Source organism: Octodon degus, unplaced genomic scaffold, assembly GCF_000260255.1.
Source record: "Octodon degus isolate 3935 unplaced genomic scaffold, OctDeg1.0 scaffold00070, whole genome shotgun sequence".
NCBI classification, from domain to species: domain Eukaryota; kingdom Metazoa; phylum Chordata; class Mammalia; order Rodentia; family Octodontidae; genus Octodon; species Octodon degus.
This window is the reverse complement of record NW_004524646.1, coordinates 11,645,126-11,661,146: the sequence shown is the minus strand read 5'-3', so window position 1 is coordinate 11,661,146 and position 16,021 is coordinate 11,645,126. Positions and strand designations below refer to the sequence as shown.

Sequence of the window (16,021 nt, the reverse complement as noted above, 5' to 3'; positions counted from 1 at the left end):
GTGTGGAGTGTATGTGGTGTGTGTGGAGTGCATGGTGTGTGTGGAATGCATGTGGAGTGTGTGGTGTATGTGGAGTGTGTGTAGAGTGTGTGTGGAGTGTGTGTGGAGTATGTGTGGTTTGCGTGTGGAGTGCATGTGGTCTGCATGTGGTGTGTGTGGAGTGCATGTGGTCTGCATGTGGTGTGTGTGGAGTACGTGTAGAGTGTATGTGGAGTGCATGATGTGTGTGGAGTGTGTGTGCAGTGTGTGTGGTGTGTGTGGAGTGTATGTGGTCTGCGTGTGGTGTGGGTAGAGTGCATGTGGTCTGCATGGAGTATGTGTGGAGTGTGTGTAGAGTGTGTGTGGTGTGCATGGAATGCATGATGTGTGTGGAGTGCATGATGTGTGTGGAGTGCATGTGTAATGTGTGTGGTGTGCGTGGAGTGCATGTGGTCTGCATGTGGTGTGTGTGGAGTGTGTGGAATGTGTGTAGAGTGTGTATGGTGTGTGTGGAGTGTGTGTGGTGTGTGTGGTGTGCATGGTGTGTGTGGAGTGCATGTGGTCTGCATGTAGTATATATGTGGTATTGTGGTTTGTATGGAGTGCATGTAGAGTGCATGTGGTGTGTGTGGAGTACATGTGGTATGTGCGGAATGTATGTGGTATGTATGTGTGCAGTGTGTGTTGTCTGCATGTGATGTATATGTGGCATGTGTGGAGCATGTGTGGTGTATGTGTGGTGCATGTGGAGCGTGTGTGGTGTGTGGGGGTGCACGTGGTATGTGTGGAGTGCATGTGGAGTGTGTATGGTGTATATGTGGAGTGTGTCAAATGCATGTAGAACGCGTGTGGAGTGAGCGTGGAGTGAGTGCGTGCGCAGTGCATGTAGAACGTGTGTGGATTGTGCCTGGACTGCGTGTGGCGTGGACTCTGATAGGCACTGCTGCTCGCCCTCAGCTCTGCTGTGGTGGCTGCCACAGAGCCCAGGGCTGCACTTCTTGGAGGGAAAGGATGAGCACCGGGCGGCACCTTTGGAATGCAGTGGCAGCAAGCGCACGTGAGCAGCCCCCTTCTCCACGGTCTGAGCTCCCCAGGGTCAGCCTTGGCCGACACACACCACTTGGACGGTCCCCCAGACAGGCAGCGTGCACATTCTAGTTGTGCACACTCCAAGTGCACCTTGGCCTCTCTGGATCTCACCGAGCAGGCGTGGTGTCGTCTCACCTTGTCACAGGACAGGGAAGGGAGCTTAGGACAGGCAAGTGTTTTCAAAGAGAGACCACAGGCATACAACTTCTGCTACAGTTTACTGTAGAAGTGTTCTATTATTGGCTATGGCTCACACTCTTACATGCCTGATTTGTGAGCGAGGCTCTGTCCCAGGTATGTGGGATATACGGATATATATGTATATACGTGTATATCTGAGGTATGTCCCAGGTATGTATTGCTTCTGTACATAGAGAGGAGAAATGGTATATATGGGATGCATGCCACCCACAAGGGGGACTTAGAGTGACCCCGAGGGCAAGAAAGCCTACTGCTCTGTGACAAGCAGCATCAGGGTACAATTAAGCCGTGCCAATTCTAACCCCCGCTACTGCCTGCCAGGCAGCCCCGGCAGGTGCCTCCTTCAATCATCTGTGCCACAGACAATATTACCATAACTCACAGAAAAAGAAACATGTTCAGGGCTTATGTGGGTGGCTCCGAGACCCCACTGCCAAGCAGCAAGGCTGGGGCTCAAGCGTGGGCTCCCGGCCTAGTTCACTGGAGGTTAGGTAAACACGCACCGGTTGAGCCTGGACAGAGGCGGGCCTTGGCAAAGGGCAGCTGCACAGGCAGCTTCAGTCTGGGCTTGGGAACGAGGCTTCTCCCACCCAGCAGCCCCTGCAGGGGTTCTTGAGGCCCTGAAGCTGGGGGCAGATGGCCAGTGGGGGACTTGGGGAGGGGCATTTTCACTGTAGGAGAAAAGGTCCACACTTTTCTAACATTTCCCCCATGTTCAGACTAGGAAGGACGTCTGTGTAAGGTCGCATTCTGACCTAGTCTTGGTGCCGCACTGGGGCAGGAAGATGGGCTACCAGCCACCCTGCACCTGTCCCTAGGGAAACACAGCACGCTCCTAGACATAGCTCCGAGAGCCCGGGCCTCGCTAGACCGCTTACCTCCCCGTGAGTGTTCCGACTGCAACCACAGACCCTGAAGGATGAAAACCAGAAGACTGAGCTGGGTCCTAAAACATTGTAAAGGAAGTGTAAATTGATGACCAGGTCAACACTACCGCACACAACCCACCCGCACTGCCCTTCACCCTGGGCTATGCGGCCCCCTGAAAGTCTTTCTTCTCTCCAGAGAGGAGGGTGTTTTCCTGCTTGGACACATGTCACACTCCAAGGACACTAAATCCTGATCCTTTCTGGGTCTTTTCTCTCCGTCTTATGCCTCATGTCTCTAGCCATCAGACGAAAGACACACAGGTCCAAGCTCTCAGCCCAAGCTGTGGTCTACTCGCCTGGACCCCTGCATGCCTGGCCTCCGGCGGGCCCTGTGCTCAGTGCAGAGCCTGGGGAAGAGCCCATCGAAGGGGGATGGGACGGAGGAGCACAGGGAAGCTATCAGAGAAGCTGAACACACAGAGGTGTCGGAGGACGTCAACTCACTGCCCCACTGGGAGGAGGAGCGGCCATGCCCAGGCCTGCGTTGGTTACCGTTCACCAAGCGAATCTGTATATTGACTCATCTGAGTGCTCAGAGTTTGGGGCAGAAGAAACCCTGTCCAAAGGTCCAGGGCCAGCGGGCAGGATGGATGCCTCAGCCCAGTGCCCGGAAAATGCAAGCAACTTTGGGGGACCAAGCGTGATGTTTGGCTCTCCAAGGAGCCCTACATGTCAGTGGGGGACCAGTGGCCTTGATCCACTGTGAGTCACATAGTCTGGGTTTGGGAGTCGAGCTGAGATGTGTGTCACTTCGGTCTCTGCCAGCCACTGAGTGTTCCTGTCATGTTATTTAACCTACTTAGACCTCAACCTCCTCATAGTAAAATCAGAGCAAAAGCACAACACAGGGCTCAGCCTGCAGGACAAGGACATCCGTTCCTGTTTGGCCTCCAAGTTGTCAGTGCGTACTGTTGACAAACTCTCATCCAAGTGGTGGCCTGTGATAGCACGCAAGCTCCTCGGTTCTAACAAGCATTTTTAGGACTCAAGCCAGCCAGAAGACTACACTTGGGAACCCTGACAGCCAGCTTGGGTTCGGGAACTTCCACAGTAAACCTCAGTTCCCCCAGCTGAGGCCACTCACAGCAATGACAAAGCTGTGTGAATCTAAGAGGAAATCAGATGCTGTTGGGTTGGAGGCAGCTTCATGTCACTTTTAATGCCGCAAAGAAAATAAACACAGTTGTTTCCGATGAATTTCTACAAGGGAACTGAAAATGTTGCATGCACATTTACCTCTATGATTTTGTCCCAAATAGGCCGGTGACCGACGGCATCCCAGAGGGTGGCATGCTTGTCATGCCCACAGGTTAGGAACTGAGGCTTGGAGGCATGGACAGCCAGCCCCCAGAGTTCGTCTGTGTGACCCTACAAAGAACCATGACACAGGGGCTCCCTGAGACCCCACAGCCAACACCGGGGACCAAGCTCTGCTCCTTGTTCTGGGTCCTACCCAGCCTAACTCACACAGCCACTGCAGCAGCCCTGGAGTCAGAAAGTCACCCAGTGTGGACCACAGCGTGAGCCCCGGGCGACATCCTCCCCAAAGCAGAGTAAAAGTATGTGGCCGAGCTGCAGCATACCTGAGTGATGGGTGCGAAGTCCCCCGACAGGGTGCCCTGCAGGATGAAGTTTCTTGTTGTGCCTATTAAGATGACATCGCCTTTGCCTTCAGCCACTGTCCGTATGGGGCCAAATTGTTCGGGAATCTGCATGGGAAGGAGTCACAGAAAAGAAGCACATGACGGTCCATTAGATCGCGAGCTCAAGTATTCAATTTAGTTGTTCACATATTGCATGATAGCTCCATCACACACACACACACACACACACACACACAGAGCTGGGCTTGGTGGCACTAAGCTTTTGTTCTGGTACCTGTCTTTTATTTTGTGACAGGGTCTTCTTCAGTTATCAAGGAACTTGTTTCTGGGGAGTCTGAGGCAGGAAAGTGGTAAGTTTGAGTCAGCCTAGCCAACTTAGGAAATGCTGTCCCCTCTCAAAGCGGGCCAGAGATGCGGTTCAGTGATAAAGTGCTTGCATAACATGTGAGGCCCTGGGTTCAATTCTCAATAAAACACACACTGAGATACTCATATGCATGTACACACACACACACACACACACACACACACACACACACACAAATACAACTAGAGAGACACCAGAGCCAGCTGTTAGTGAATGATCTGAACCCCAAAACTTCTTTTCTTCCTTCAGGGCAGGAGAAAACTCGGGGTCCTACACACACTAGGCAAAGGCTGTCTATAACTCTTTAACTTTTTATGAAGTTTTTGATAACTTTTTAAACCACTGACATTTTGCATATCTTTAAAGAGTCAGCACCAGTTCTGTTGTTTTTATAAGCAGCTCTTTTTTTCTGACAAAAATTTGAGGAATACAACTGGCTCCTGTCAAAAGGCAGGGCTGCTCACAAGGGAAGGAGGGGTGCTGGAGACTGGCTCTTGCTGAGATCCAGGCAGAAAGTATAAACATAATAAAACTTAATTCAAGGCGAGAACGTCTGCAAGGTAATGCATAGTAAACTAGGGAGAGGAAATCTAACAGTCAATTAAAATGCAGGTAACAGTCCCCTGGAAATGTTAAAATTTCCCCTGAAAGCAATTAAGACTGGTTCTCTTATAAAGGCATTCCGCATCTGCAGTGTATTATGTCCTCAGACTTTATAGCCAACTTCATTTTAGCTGAAAACTGCCTCTATGATTTTAATAAAATATGCTGCCCTGTCTAATTTTATCTTATCCATTTTCAAAGCCCTAAGCCAAAGATTCCAAGTGAACATGGAAACCAGCTAGGATGGAAGCCTAGGGTTCAGAACAGATTCTGTCCTGGTCCTTGCCAACTTACCTCGGTTTTATGAAGCTTTTGATAGTTTCCGTTCCAAGAGATGAGTTTCCGGTCCTTCCCTCCTCCCGACACCAGTGTGCCATCTCTTAACATACAAAGTGCAAAAATGCCACCCTCGTGGGCCCCTTGAACTGCATAGCTTATTCGGTTGGTACCTAAACATGCAGGGAGACCACCATCATTAATGCATGGCCTAGCTCATCACACTGACCCAAGGATCAAGTGACCAAGGGTGGCTGAGGTGCTACAAGAGTCACCTTAGTATCATGGTATCACACCTGCACCCCAACCTGAGGTCTGAGACCTTCATGGATAGAGACGCTGTGCTGCCCTGGCACTCGTCCTGCAGGACGTACCTGGCCTGCACTGAGCAGGTGTTCCCCCAGTGGATCCCCCAAACTGCTCACCAACAGAGGGCCTTGTACCTGACTCAGTGGCGAGACTCTAGTCTATGTAATTAAGTCAGTAAGTACCTGCCAAGGGCTCTGTGCATGGGAAACCACTTACGTGTTTTAAGGCTATTGAGTCATTAATTACTCGTCTTCATTTGTCAATAGAGCTCATAATAAAGTTATTAGCTCCATCGTAATATCCTGGCTTCACAGAGTCTTTTAGGATGATATACGAGGTGTGATTAAAAAATATGGTGATGCTTAAATTTTAAAAATTTATTAAAAAGACACATTGCTATTAGTTCCCCTGAACACCCTCTTCTTTGCTTTGAGCACATTTATGCCGCTGCTTTTGCCACTTTCTGCAGCAGGTCTGAGGTCCTCTTTCCTGAGTGTCTTTAGCCGTGCTGTCAGAGCTGCCTTGATGTCCTTGATTCAAAACACTGACCTTAGGGTCGGCGAGATAGCTCAGCGAACTAAGTGCCTGCTTAGGCAAGTGCAGGGATGGGGTTCAATCCCCGGCACCACATGCCACGCTGGCCCCACCCCAAGCGCTGAGTCAGCCACTGAGACCAGGCGTGGTGACGTGCGCCTGTAATCCACGAGTTGCGAGGGCTGCAAATAGGAGGATCGCTACGAGTCTGAGCTGTACCAAATACATAAAAGTGAGACCTGTACCAAGTACATAAAAACAAAAACAAAAACAAAAAAAAAACCCTGAACAAACCAGAAAACCCATTGACCTTTCATGGTTGTCCTGACTTTGGGAAAGCCCCTGCAGTGAGTGGCACGGCGCCAGCTCTGGTGAGAGAGGTGGACAAGGACACAGTGTCCTGTCTCTAGGAGCCTCAACGTCCACTGATGGTGCTTGGCAGCAGCTTCACCACACTCCTGATCACGCTCATGGAAGAGGACTCTCAGAACTCGCAGTCAGTAATTCACTATTCATCAGTTTTCTTCCAGTCTAGGTTTCTTAAACTAGGAATCAAACCCAGCCACCTTGCACTTACCAGGCAGGTGCTTGTGCTACTGGGCTACCCGCGGCCCCTTCCATTCTGGCTTCATGGTTTCAAGTTACATACGCATGCACACCTTGAGATCTAACAGCAATCTTGTAAATTATATCAAGAGATAATTCTTCAGAAGTTACCTTTGGTATCACATTCCCAAAATCACTGGCTTAGCGAGCAATGACTTCTTACCTTTTCCCCACACTAAGATGTTCCCACTTGAATCTCCCGTAATGGTGTCACCGTTTTCAGAAAAAGTCACACAGAGGACAAACTTTGGCTTTTCTTGTTTCTGCAGAATGTAGTACATACAGACATAGTTAATCAAGGTGTTCTATTCGTACTGAGAGCGGGCAGGATTGCAGTCAAAGTGGGGATCGCGTCAGCTTCTGCCTTTCGCTTTTATCTGCTGTTCTATAACTTACACCACGAGACTCACTGCACTAAAAGAAAGAAGTTTCTGCTAATTCCAAGTGGGCTGAGGAGTGCCACAGCTGCAGACAGTTCAGAGAGGTGCGGAAGGGAACAGGGGGTGCGGGAGTGTTGAGACTGCAGATTAAACAGAGCCCCACACCAGAATGAAGGAAGGGACACGGTGTCCCTGCCGCCCTGCAGACAGGTGGGTGGTCCGAGTTGCAGCAGGCAGGCTCTGCCCTCCTGACTGTGTGAGGGACCCGGGGTGACTCGGCCTCTGCCTCCCCCACTAGAACGACTGCTAAGACAGGGGACGGCAATGCTCCCTCAATGCCCAGCAGACCACTGTGTCTCCCGGGAAGAGGAAAGAAAAACGGACTTTGATTTTACCTCAAACAATCCTTGCTTCTTAATAAGGGAGCTTCCTTCTAGTGTCCAAAAGTAGAGATGGGATTTTCCGCAGGTAACTATGATGCTGGTGTCCGTGGGGTGGAAGTCCGCGGCGAACACTGCTTCGTTAGAACACTAAGACAAACAGAAGACCCAAATGCCTCAACTCTCTTAGGACACTTAGGAAGACAGATAAACTCGGAATCACAGATCAAAAGTTCACTCAAGCCAGTCACCAGGCCTCTTGATTTTCCCCCACTGACTGACCTCTGGTCACAGATCTCAGCTTCCCCTCGCTGTCTGTGCTGGGGGCCATGAGCCCCTTAGACAGGAAGCCCAGAGTGGGCCATCTGTGTGCTCTATGAAAGCAGCCTCCAAGGGCCCATGGGGACTTTGGGACCCCAGGTTCACGCTGGACTTGGAGTGCTGGGCTCCCTGCGCATCGCAGTCACCTGGCAGGTGCTCCAGCGCAGCTCTCCTGAGAGCTCCTATGCCCGCGCTGGCGCTGCACCAGCTGCTGTGTGACCTCTCAACCTGGCCTCCAGGACCTGCACTCTGGCCTGCTGACTCTGGCCCCAAGTGTCCTTCTAGTATAATTCACTTCTGCCTTCAAGCCTGGGAAATAGCTTGTCTTTGATTACTTCCAACCTTGCAGTCTAGTGAGGACACCTCACGTCCTGCCCAGGACGTGAGAAGGCAGGGCTACCGCATGACAGGAAATATAGATTCGGCCCACGCTAGAGAAAGCTGCTCGGCGTAGGATGGTGGGTAGGCGGGCAGCCTCACCTGGTGGCAATTCTCACTTAAGGTGATCTGAGGGCATGTCTAATGTTGAGAGAAATCTGGAGCTGATTCTACAAAAATAGGAATCCAGTGACAACATCAATGGGAGAAAGACATAAGAATGCTTCAGGAGCCAGCTTTGCAGATGACAAACTTCACAAAAGGGGCCATGGCGGGGAGAGGAGGCTGAAGGAGATGGTGGCAGTGACCCCTCGTGCCTCAGGGTATAGGTACCACCTGCAGGGTGCTGTCCACTGCACAGTGCCAGGACAAGGAGGGCGCTGGGTATTTGAATGGTGGAGGATTTTTTTTTCTCCGAATGCCTTCAGGGCTGGCTTGAGTTGTGGGGATGGAACCACAGCAACCTGAGCCTGACTGCCTTGTTGAAGCAGCCACTTACAGAGCTGAGCTAAGGGGCAGGCCCTGAATGGTGGAGGAGAAAGTGAGCAGGTGCATGTGTGCACGAAAGGGCAGCAGGCGAGGCAGGCAGGAACCGTACTGTGGAGACAGGAGGACTCGGGAGCAGCTCTGTGGGGCGGGGCGGGGGCGCCTGAAAGACCCCGAGGTGAAGGGGTCACCCTAGGATGGGGCTCTGAGCCTGCTGGGAGAAGGCCCCACAGAGAGGGGGTGACAGCACGGGCTTGGGCGAGACCTTCACATCGGCCAGCCTCTCCTCCTTCTGCCAGTCCCACACGGACAGCACGTGGTCATTGGAGTCGTCCACAGCACAGAGGTAGCTCCCTCCATTCTGAAAGAGAAAGGTGTCCACAGGAAGACTACGTTTGAGAGTAAAACGGGTCAGGCATGACTCAAATGAACATGCACCTCATTTTTAGCAGAATCCGCCACATTGTGAAGATCACTGGCCTGACTGCTGGGCCAACGGGGACAACAGGGGCGCATGTGGTCACCAGGGGATGGCAAGGCTCTTTGCTGCCAGGTTCCAGGGAAACCAGGAGCTCAGTGTCTCTGTTCTTGAGGACCGTGCCCCAGGCAGGCCCGGCCTAGGGCTCTGTTGCCAGCCATGGACACCGCTGCTGCAGGGAGGTTCTGCAGGACCACAGGGAGCAGGGCCCAGGGGCTGGGCTGAGCACAGGCACGGGGTGCGTGTGAGCCTGTGCATGGGCGTGTGAATGCAGTTTCTGAACTGGATGAGACACGGCTTAATGGACTGTGAGCATGGAACTGTTGAGAGCCTTTGGGAACATGAGGCACCCCCAACCCGCCTGTGTGTAGACTGCAGGCAGCTAGCCTGGGTCAGGATGCAGAGACCTGCCTGCCGTGCGAGTGGCATTCAAGGTCACTGCAGGCACAGGCTCGGAGCAGCAAGACAGCCGGCAGCTTGGGGACGTGGGGTGGCCCTTTCCTTCACCATACCCGTGAGACTGGAGACATCTCCGGAAGTGCACGTCCCAGATGGAGGGACCAGGAAGCGGGGTGGATCCAGGGTGAGAGCTCTACATCCACCCGGGTGGGGAGCTTTCTCCCCACTGCCCTCCTAGGCTGTGGCACCTGCCCAGCTCATACTTACGGATTTTGAAAATGCAATACAGGTGACAGCCCGGTCGAAAAAGCCTTTCCCGATGACATGCAGTGTGTTCAATGTCACAGAATCCCAGATGCGCACATGGGGGAGTAATTGCTGTTTTGAAAAAAAACAGCCATCAATTGTGGTGGTTTACGAATTCCCCTCTAGCTCAAAGCTACATGATTACTTGGGCAGTAACTTGAATCCTGGCAAAACAAAGGTCTCTTCCCCAAGGAGGAGCCTGTCTCCTGAAGTAAAGGAGATAGTCCCAGTGGCTCTGGGGGGCTGGAGCCATGGAGCCACCTGAACTCCTAGGAGACGCCCACCACGTCTTAACCAGCCTGCTCCGGGCATCCAGCTGTGATCCTGACTTCCAGATGTTAGAACTGAACACTGACATGAAAAATGGCTTCTATTCTTTTCAAGTCCGTTTGGGTCCAAAGTGTCTGCAGGCCCAAGCTTATCCAAGTGGACACCGCCAGATCGTAGGAAGAGCCTGACACTCCTCGGTCCGCAGGAACACAAAAGACAGCTGAACTATGCACAAGCACAGTTTAGGATTGTCTCAATTTGTTCAAAATCTTTTTCCAACTGTGTTGTGGGTTAGTTTTACTAATTTTCTCTTCCTTATAGAAGAAAGCATCTGATCACCAAGCAAAGAGAAGGCCCTGGGTAAGCCAAGTTCAGCTGAGTCTCTAGGTAGCTGGGCACCCAGCCACAGGGAATGAACCCAAGACCTTTGCACGGAGGCACATCTCCAGCTCGCAGGGATCCACTAATTTCCCAGGCTGGGCTCGAACTTGTGATCCTCTCGTCTCAGCCTCCCCAAGTGCTGGATTAAAGGAGTCTAAAATACATGTTAAAGTCACTAGAGGCCGAACAAATGACTCAGACTAATTTTAAAGACAATTTCATAGTCATGTAGCATTTTATAAAAGGTGAACACTTACTTGTTCTACTTATGTGAATTTACACAACAGCAGTCCAATTCCCATTATTTTTACTGTTTCATGTAAAGGGTAGAATTTTATGAAAAACAGGATGTTAATATTTAAAATTTACCTCCCTAGGGCTGGGGAGGTAGCTTGGAGCTCTAAGCACCTGCGTGGCAAGGGCAAGGACCCGGGTTCAATCCTGGTATCACGTGCTATGCTGACCCCACACTGTGCCGGCCCTGAACCTGGGTGTGGAGATGCAGTGCTGGGGAGGCTGAGACAGGAGGATCACTATGCATCTGAGCTGGCTAGCAAGACCCTGCACCAAATAAATAAATTAATTAAAAAATAAAATTTGTTCCTATTAAAATATTTCCTCAAATTCAGTGACATTCATGTTTTCTGAGGGAAAATGCTGACAAAATGAAAATGTTTAATGTGACTAATATAATCAATATGCTACAGAAAAATAGATATTAAAAAGCTACATGGAGTTTTGAGTAAGACAAAACAACACGAGATCGTGGTACAAAAAGAACTGGAAGCCGGTTATGAATTGTGCATCTTGTTAAATTCCACTAATGCCTCCTTTGTTGTTCCTTAAGATATATACAGATTAAAGTCTCATGGAAGTGCTCACAATCTGTGTGGACCCTGGCTGGTTGTGTGACCTTCACACAGGGACAAACTCCACTCAAGTGACTATTTATTTGGACTTTAAATTTACTTATTAGGGCTGAGGCGATAACTCAGTGGTCTAAATGCCTGCCTGGCAAGCACAGGGACGCAGGCTCGATCCTGGTACAGCAGGCCATGGCGGCCCACCCAGTCATCCCAGCGCTGAGGGGCTGAGACAGGAGGATCACTACCAGTCCAAGCTGTGTATCGAAACCCTGCACCGAATAAATAAGTAAGTACATAAAAGATAAAAAATAAATAAATGTATTTCTTAGGCGTGTATGGTCAGGTTGTAATGCTTAGCACATGTAGAGAGAAGTACTTTAAGATGTAGTGAGATCCTAGGCAAGAACAGCACTATTTTAAAATTTCCTGAAATTAAGATGCCCTCAGAGGCTTTTTTAAAGGCCACTGCGACGTGAGATGTATGCTGGAACAGCAAGGAAGAGCGGGTGGCTCCGAGGCAGCTGGACGCCACGGCACACCGAGCCGGAGGCTGGGAGGGAGCACAGCGTTCTCAGGGGACAGCTCTGTCAGCCCGCTCATCACATGCACAGCCCCGGCACCCACCTTTCCATCCTTGGACGTGCCGGCGACCTGCCCGGTGGCTATGGTGATCCGATCCGGGTGCACTGTGAGGCTGGGAAAGGACAGGCATGAGGCGCTTGCTTGGATTCTACGGTCAGCCTGACTATCCCCACATCAACCGGGCCAAGAACGTGAAAGTGAGGAGCTACGTTGCCTAACTTCTCGCAGCCCCTGACAAGTTCCCTAACACCCAACCACTTCAGATAACTCGCCCCTATTTCACCGCCTCTCAATCCTCTCATTCCTTATGGAGAATTTCCAAATTTAAAAGCACAATCCTCCTGTGCTAGGGAAACCGGGCTTCCACCTGAGAACCACTAATTGGTCCACATGCCCTTCATTACAAAGTCCTGATCATTGACCCTGGGCAAATTCAAATCCCCAAATCCGTGTGCTCATGGCCCAACCTTCCCCGGTCCTACCGTCAGCTCTGAAGGAACTGAGCCGCCAGCAGCCCCATCCTAAAGAGAGTGGAGCTTTTCATTTCTCAATAAAAGACCCAGCAGCGCAGTTTAGAAGCCCTTAGCTCAGGGTGTGGGGGAGGCAGCCACACAGGCGGATGTGCTGTGGGGGCAGCTGAACACCAAGTGGCCCGCAGAGCCAGCGGGCAGCACCGAGCACACAGGATGCGTGGCCCAGGACCAGCTCTCTGTGCTCTGCCGCCGGTGGCCTCTGCCAGGAGCAGCGGCGCCGGGGCGGACGCTCACCACTTCACGTCGTCGCTGTGGCCCGCGTAGTGCCGCTGCAGCTGCTCCTCCACGTTGAACAGCACCACCACGGACGCGATGAAGTACACGGTCTCGCCAGTGGGCAGCAGGTGCAGGTTATTCCGGCAGTCGCGGCCCCGGTACCCATAGCTTCGCACTGGTCAAGGTAAAAGCCCGCTTTGCTCTGCTGGCCCAGGCTAGCAGGCCCTGTGCGGCCTTCACCCTCACTTTCAGGCTGCAATGACATTAGGCTCCAAATGCCCTGGGCCAAAAGCTCTCACCCAGAAGGCGAGCAACAGTCGGGAACGGGCAGGTAGGTAAGGAGACACGTGATCCGGGTTTTTAACTATACAAAGATTCAGAGTTTTGTTTAAAAAATCAGAGTCAACTAGGAGTCTTTTAAAATTGTGACTCAAAGGTTAAATATTTTACTAAAGGTGAAAAAAAAAACTTTAAAATACTGATTAAAAGTCCTCATAAACGGTGTAGATGACACATCAATATGTATCAAAGGGAATACACTTAGACCCTCCTAGCCCTGCCTACTGGGGATGATTACTCCTGTTTAAGAGGCTGGGATGCACACTTCCACGCCTTGAGAACTATCTGGAGAGAAAAACATTGTTTGACTTGTGTGCAAAATGCAAGCGAGCCCCTCCCTGTTTATTTGGAGCTCATTTTACTGTTATACATTTCCTGAAATACAGATAGCCAGTTGGCTAATAAATGTGTTTCTTTCCTTTTTTTTTTTTTTTTTGTATTTTAGGGAAGGGTCTACAAGGTATGTGGGGTCTCTCTACTAGATCAGACTGGCAGTGATCCACCCGTTTATAGCCTCCCAAGAGCTGGGATTGCAGGCGTGTGCCACTACATCCAGCCTCTAAATGTGTTTCTGAATAAATGTATTTTCGATGTGTTTTCCAGATTTCACTGAACTATTTAATAAGCCGCAATTAGTGACAGAGCCGATTCCTCCGATGACAGCTGCGCACACAGGCAGCGGCACAGTCACGCCTGCGACCTCTGACCCCAGAAGAAGAATGCTTATATACTGGGGAGAAAGGTAGGTGGCAAGTATTTAAAACGTCCAAAGACGAGCACTGTGTAATCGCACAGAACGAGGGTTCCTGTAGACGCAGATGCAGAAGCTGCTGCTTAAAGCAGTGTCTGGTAACGGGGCTCAAAACCAGGCACTAAAAGATCCTCAGCAGATGTTGGAAGACAAAGAAAGAGTTCTCATTTGCGTTGAAATCTACCCAGATGGGAAGGGGGGCTCCGAAGGCTCCCTCTAAAGAAGTAACAGAATCACTGAGCTACATGGGAGAAAAAAAGTCCTCAATTTCACTTAATTCTCCATAATCTAATTTAGTTCTCAATCTAACTTAATTATTAATTTAATTCACCATTCTCCAGATTCTGTCTCCTTGTTTTTCCCGGAAGCTCACTTTCGCAAACCTCTTCGCAATGCAGCCTCCGTCGGTGCTGCTTTGAGAACTTTAACTACAGAGTAGATCGCAGATTTTGGTGGCCTCGATTTTGGGGTATTTCCTTTTGAAGAAAAGCAGGGTGATCTCTAGGCCCCACATCCAGTGTCTGTGTGCCATCAGTCACTCCTTCGTGTAGCCCCTGAGTATTGTTCTCCGTTACTGCTTCAGTTACCTGGTGGTGCCGACTGTGGAGGACCACCTGAGCAGCTCTCCTGGAACCAAGAGAAATCGTCTCCATTTCGGCAGAGCCTGACCGTATGTCCTCCGTACCTGACAGGTACGGAGCTGGCAGGACTTTTGCTTATACCTTCCATTGGCTTTAAGCAGTGCATATTGGTCTAGCTGAGGGGCTGGTGGTGGTCTTTAAAGATGGCATGCGTGTATCCCTGATAGCCCCCACCTGCAGCTCTAACATGAGCGGGGTCGAGACAGCACGAAGAGCCAGTGCTCCAAGCTGTCATCCAGGATCCAGCCTCGAGGCAGAGGCCATGACCTCCTGGGGCTTGAAGGATCACACATCAGAGCTGAAGCACTGGACCCCAAAACATCAGATACTATCTCAATAGTATAATGCGGATTACTTTTTCTGCATATCCTTCTCTGTGCATATGGCAGAGGTACATGCAGGCCTCCTCTCTAGCCCGGCCCACAGCACTCACCTACTTCCTGCCATTCTCAGTCACTCATCCGCAAGCCACTCCTCCTGCGTGACTGAATAAAACCCGGGTTTGGCCCTGGGTCGAGGCCTTTGTTCTGGAGAGCCATCACCATGGCTGCACTTAGGGCCCCTTGGCTCCCCATGACTATAAATATGCCTTAGTGTCTTTATTCTTCACATGGGTTGCTCTAGATATGGTAGATTGGAATTAACTTGATGGGATTCCAATAACTCATCCATGGGGTTACAAATATAAACTTCCTGGACCAAGACGAGGACTAGAAAGGGCTCTCTATAGATGACATTGAACTTGGCCTCCTGAGGCACCCCAGGTTCTTCAGTTAAAAGGGAGAACACTAACTAGCCCTTCCTTGTAGTGTGTCCCTGTCTCTTTGTGTCTAAAAACCTGTAGTCAGGGGGCTGGTGAGATGGCTCAGTGGTCTAAGGCACCCACTTACAACAAGCTAAGCTAAGCAAAGCACAGGGACCACGGTTCAATCCCCCAGCACCACATGCCAGCCAGCCCCGCCCCCTGGTGGGCTGAGCTGGCCGCACACACACAAAATAAATAAATAAACAAACAAATAAATTTAAAAAAAAAATAAAAAAATAAAAACCTGTAGTCAGCACAGTTTAGTTTCAATTTTTGGTTTTTTTTTGTCGTTGTTTGTTTTGTTTTTGACTTTTTGACACAGGGTTTCTCTACACAGTTCAGGCTGGCATTGAGCTCACTTTGTAGCCCAGGCTGGTCTTGAACTTGCAAGGATCTGCCTGCCTCAGCTTCCCTAGTGCTAGGATTACAGGTGTGCGCCATCACACCTGGCTTTGCTATTGTTTAGAGACAGGGTCTCATTATGTATTTCTTTTCTTTCTTTTTTTGTATTTTAGAGAAGGGTCTACAGGGCGTTCAGGGTCTCCCTACTAGATCAGACTCAGTGATCCACCTGTTTACAGCCTCCCAAGAGCTCGGATTACAGGCGCGTGCCACCACGCCCAGTCTCAATCGCTGTCTCAGAGCAGCCTGGGGGGGGGGGCGGCACGACTCATTATGTATTTCAGGCTCACCTTGCACTCATTATTATGACGCCCAGGGGTCCTGCTGCCTCAGCCTCCCACGTTAGAGGAGTACAGGGGAGTACCACATGCTTGGCTTAGCGTCACCTTTTGCTATTCCATGTTCTCAGTTGTAGGCTCTGTATTTTCCTTCACGCTCACTGCTGTCTCCCTGTACATAAGCGTGCACCCTGCACCTTTCCATCTGCCTTGGAACAGCTGGCTGGACGACAGGACCTGCTAGCGACAGCCAGCTCTTTCCTCTTTGCTCCGCTCTTAGACTATACCCCACTGGTTACTGTTCTCACTAGGCCTGCTTCTCTGTGAGTTTT

The 16,021-nt window shown here is 50.7% G+C and overlaps 1 protein-coding gene across 4 annotated transcripts in view; it reads right to left on the bottom strand.

The window, feature by feature from the left end:
- Eml1 (echinoderm microtubule associated protein like 1) overlaps positions 1 to 16,021 on the bottom strand; it is a 161,968-nt gene that overhangs the window by 20,687 nt on the left and 125,260 nt on the right. For all 4 annotated transcript variants that reach the window (XM_004635187.2, XM_004635188.3, XM_023719619.1 and 1 more), the window contains 10 exons: positions 12,492 to 12,641; positions 11,767 to 11,836; positions 9,587 to 9,697; positions 8,708 to 8,803; positions 7,273 to 7,407; positions 6,661 to 6,760; positions 5,067 to 5,221; positions 3,782 to 3,907; positions 3,435 to 3,566; positions 2,148 to 2,215 (listed from right to left, as the gene is read on the bottom strand). In XM_004635187.2, the coding sequence (XP_004635244.2) occupies positions 2,148 to 2,215; positions 3,435 to 3,566; positions 3,782 to 3,907; positions 5,067 to 5,221; positions 6,661 to 6,760; positions 7,273 to 7,407; positions 8,708 to 8,803; positions 9,587 to 9,697; positions 11,767 to 11,836; positions 12,492 to 12,641 (1,143 nt within the window). The remainder of the gene's footprint in view (positions 1 to 2,147; positions 2,216 to 3,434; positions 3,567 to 3,781; positions 3,908 to 5,066; positions 5,222 to 6,660; positions 6,761 to 7,272; positions 7,408 to 8,707; positions 8,804 to 9,586; positions 9,698 to 11,766; positions 11,837 to 12,491; positions 12,642 to 16,021) is intronic.